This window comes from Phaethon aethereus, assembly GCF_964289735.1.
Source record: "Phaethon aethereus genome assembly, chromosome: 1".
Taxonomy (NCBI): domain Eukaryota; kingdom Metazoa; phylum Chordata; class Aves; order Phaethontiformes; family Phaethontidae; genus Phaethon; species Phaethon aethereus.
The window spans coordinates 202,824,656-202,826,732 of NC_138575.1; the positions used below are offsets into that span (position 1 = coordinate 202,824,656).

General features: G+C 39.4%; 1 protein-coding gene across 1 annotated transcript; it reads left to right on the forward strand.

Moving 5' to 3' along the window:
- Positions 1-917: 917 nt before the first annotated feature.
- LOC309409590 (gap junction beta-6 protein) lies at positions 918-1,709 on the forward strand (the record flags this gene model as incomplete). Its single annotated transcript, XM_082005760.1, has 1 exon — positions 918-1,709. The coding sequence occupies one exon, from the start codon at positions 918-920 to the stop codon at positions 1,707-1,709; it is 792 nt and encodes a 263-aa protein (XP_081861886.1).
- Positions 1,710-2,077: the final 368 nt, after the last annotated feature.

Here is a 2,077-nt window from a genome sequence, read left to right on the forward strand (position 1 = left end):
AAGTCTGAGCTGCTGGCCTGTCTGAACTCTTCAAATAGTGACTTTAGCACTCTCCCAGCCTCTGAAATGCCTCCCCTATTCTAGGAGTAATTCAATCTGTGTTAAGAGGGGCGGAGTCAGCTGACAGGCGTTGAGAATGAAGGAATCTTTGTCTAGTTAGCCTAGGCTCTCTTTGTAGTTAGTGGTGAGGAATGCAGTTTTGGGATGAATCTTTAAGCACTGATTTTAAACATTGAATTTGAGATGGATAATGATCAACACTTCGAACCTTCTTTGCCTCAAGCTATTGTGGACCTTGCTACAACTAACAATAGAGCCCTACAGTTGTATTTTTTTAAATTTGTGAATGCAGGTTATCCAGACCTGTTCATGGAAGGTGCAGACCATCAGCAGCAGTTCCTCAAGGTCTGTCTTTATTGCTGGAATGTACTCATGAAAACATTGTTTACACTTTAAAGCTAAAGATGGGCCAACTTTCCTTAATTTATATAGGAATTCTAGCTGTCTTAAGACTATTTTTTAACATAATACCTAACTTACTTTTATATGATGTCATCTTGTATTCTTTTGTTACTGTTATCAGGCTACTGGAAGTTGTAGCTTTTAATTTAAGGCTGTTTTCATCAATTTCCCCTGTCTGTTTTTCCTACTTAATGTTTTCAAAGTCGAATGAATGTGATACCACGTGTGTAATCATGTAATGAAATACTACCCGCTGATATGCGATTAGATTATTTGTGACTGCTTATCGGTAAGCCCACTGCGTCAACAAACAGTTACCACAGGCAATGGATATGCTGCAATTATATGGTATTGCCTTTATTTTATATCACATGCTTGATGGTATTTGGTTTCCGTCTTGGTTAATCTTAGTTTTGTTTTTGTCTTGTCTTAGGTCAGACGATTAAAACAAGGCAATGGATTGGGGAGCTCTGCATACCATTTTAGGAGGTGTAAATAAGCACTCCACCAGCATCGGGAAGATATGGCTCACAGTCCTGTTCATATTCCGTATCATGATCCTGGTTGTGGCTGCAGAGAGAGTCTGGGGGGATGAACAAGATGACTTTATCTGCAATACTCTGCAACCTGGTTGCAAGAATGTTTGCTACGATCACTTTTTCCCCATCTCTCACATCAGGCTCTGGGCCCTGCAGCTGATCTTTGTTTCCACACCCGCATTGCTGGTGGCCATGCACGTAGCTTACAGAAGGCATGAGAAGAAAAGGCAGTTCAGAAAGGGAGACCAGAAATGCGAATACAAGGACATTGAAGAAATCAGAAAACAGAGGTTTCGTATTGAGGGCTCCTTGTGGTGGACATACACTAGCAGCATCTTCTTCAGATTGATCTTTGAAGCAGTCTTCATGTATGCATTTTATTTCATGTACGATGGGTTCCGAATGCCTCGCTTAATGAAGTGTAATGCTTGGCCCTGCCCCAACACAGTAGACTGCTTTGTTTCTCGACCTACTGAAAAGACGGTTTTTACTATTTTCATGATTGCTGTGTCCAGCATTTGCATTCTTCTAAATGTGGCTGAATTGTGTTACTTACTGACAAAATTTTTCCTCAGAAGGTCTAAAAAAGCTGGAAATCCAAAACATCATCCCAACCATGAAAATAAGGAAGAAACCAAACAAAATGAAATGAACGAGTTAATATCTGATAGTTGTCAGAACACAGTTATAGGATTTTCAAGTAGCTAAGGTGGTGTCAGTGCTAGTGTTCACTCTTTTTGGAGTGAATATTCTTTGTTTAAAGGCTGCAAGTGAAATTTGTTATATGAAACAATATAAGTTGTGTGAGACTTTGATACATAGTGTCAGGTGTCAGTTATGCAGATGTCTGAAAAAAGTCAGGGCAGCCTACAGATGTGAAAATTGCATGAGGATTAAATAGGAAAGTGTATCTTCCTATGAGTTACCCTTACAAGCTGACTATGACAAGTGGGAAACCCACTAATACCTTCATGCTGACACAGCTCCTGAAAACTACATGCAACAGCAATAAGAACAAAATTCTTTCCAAGCTATGTACTCTAGTATTACAAGATGTTTTGTAATAGTGATAGTTT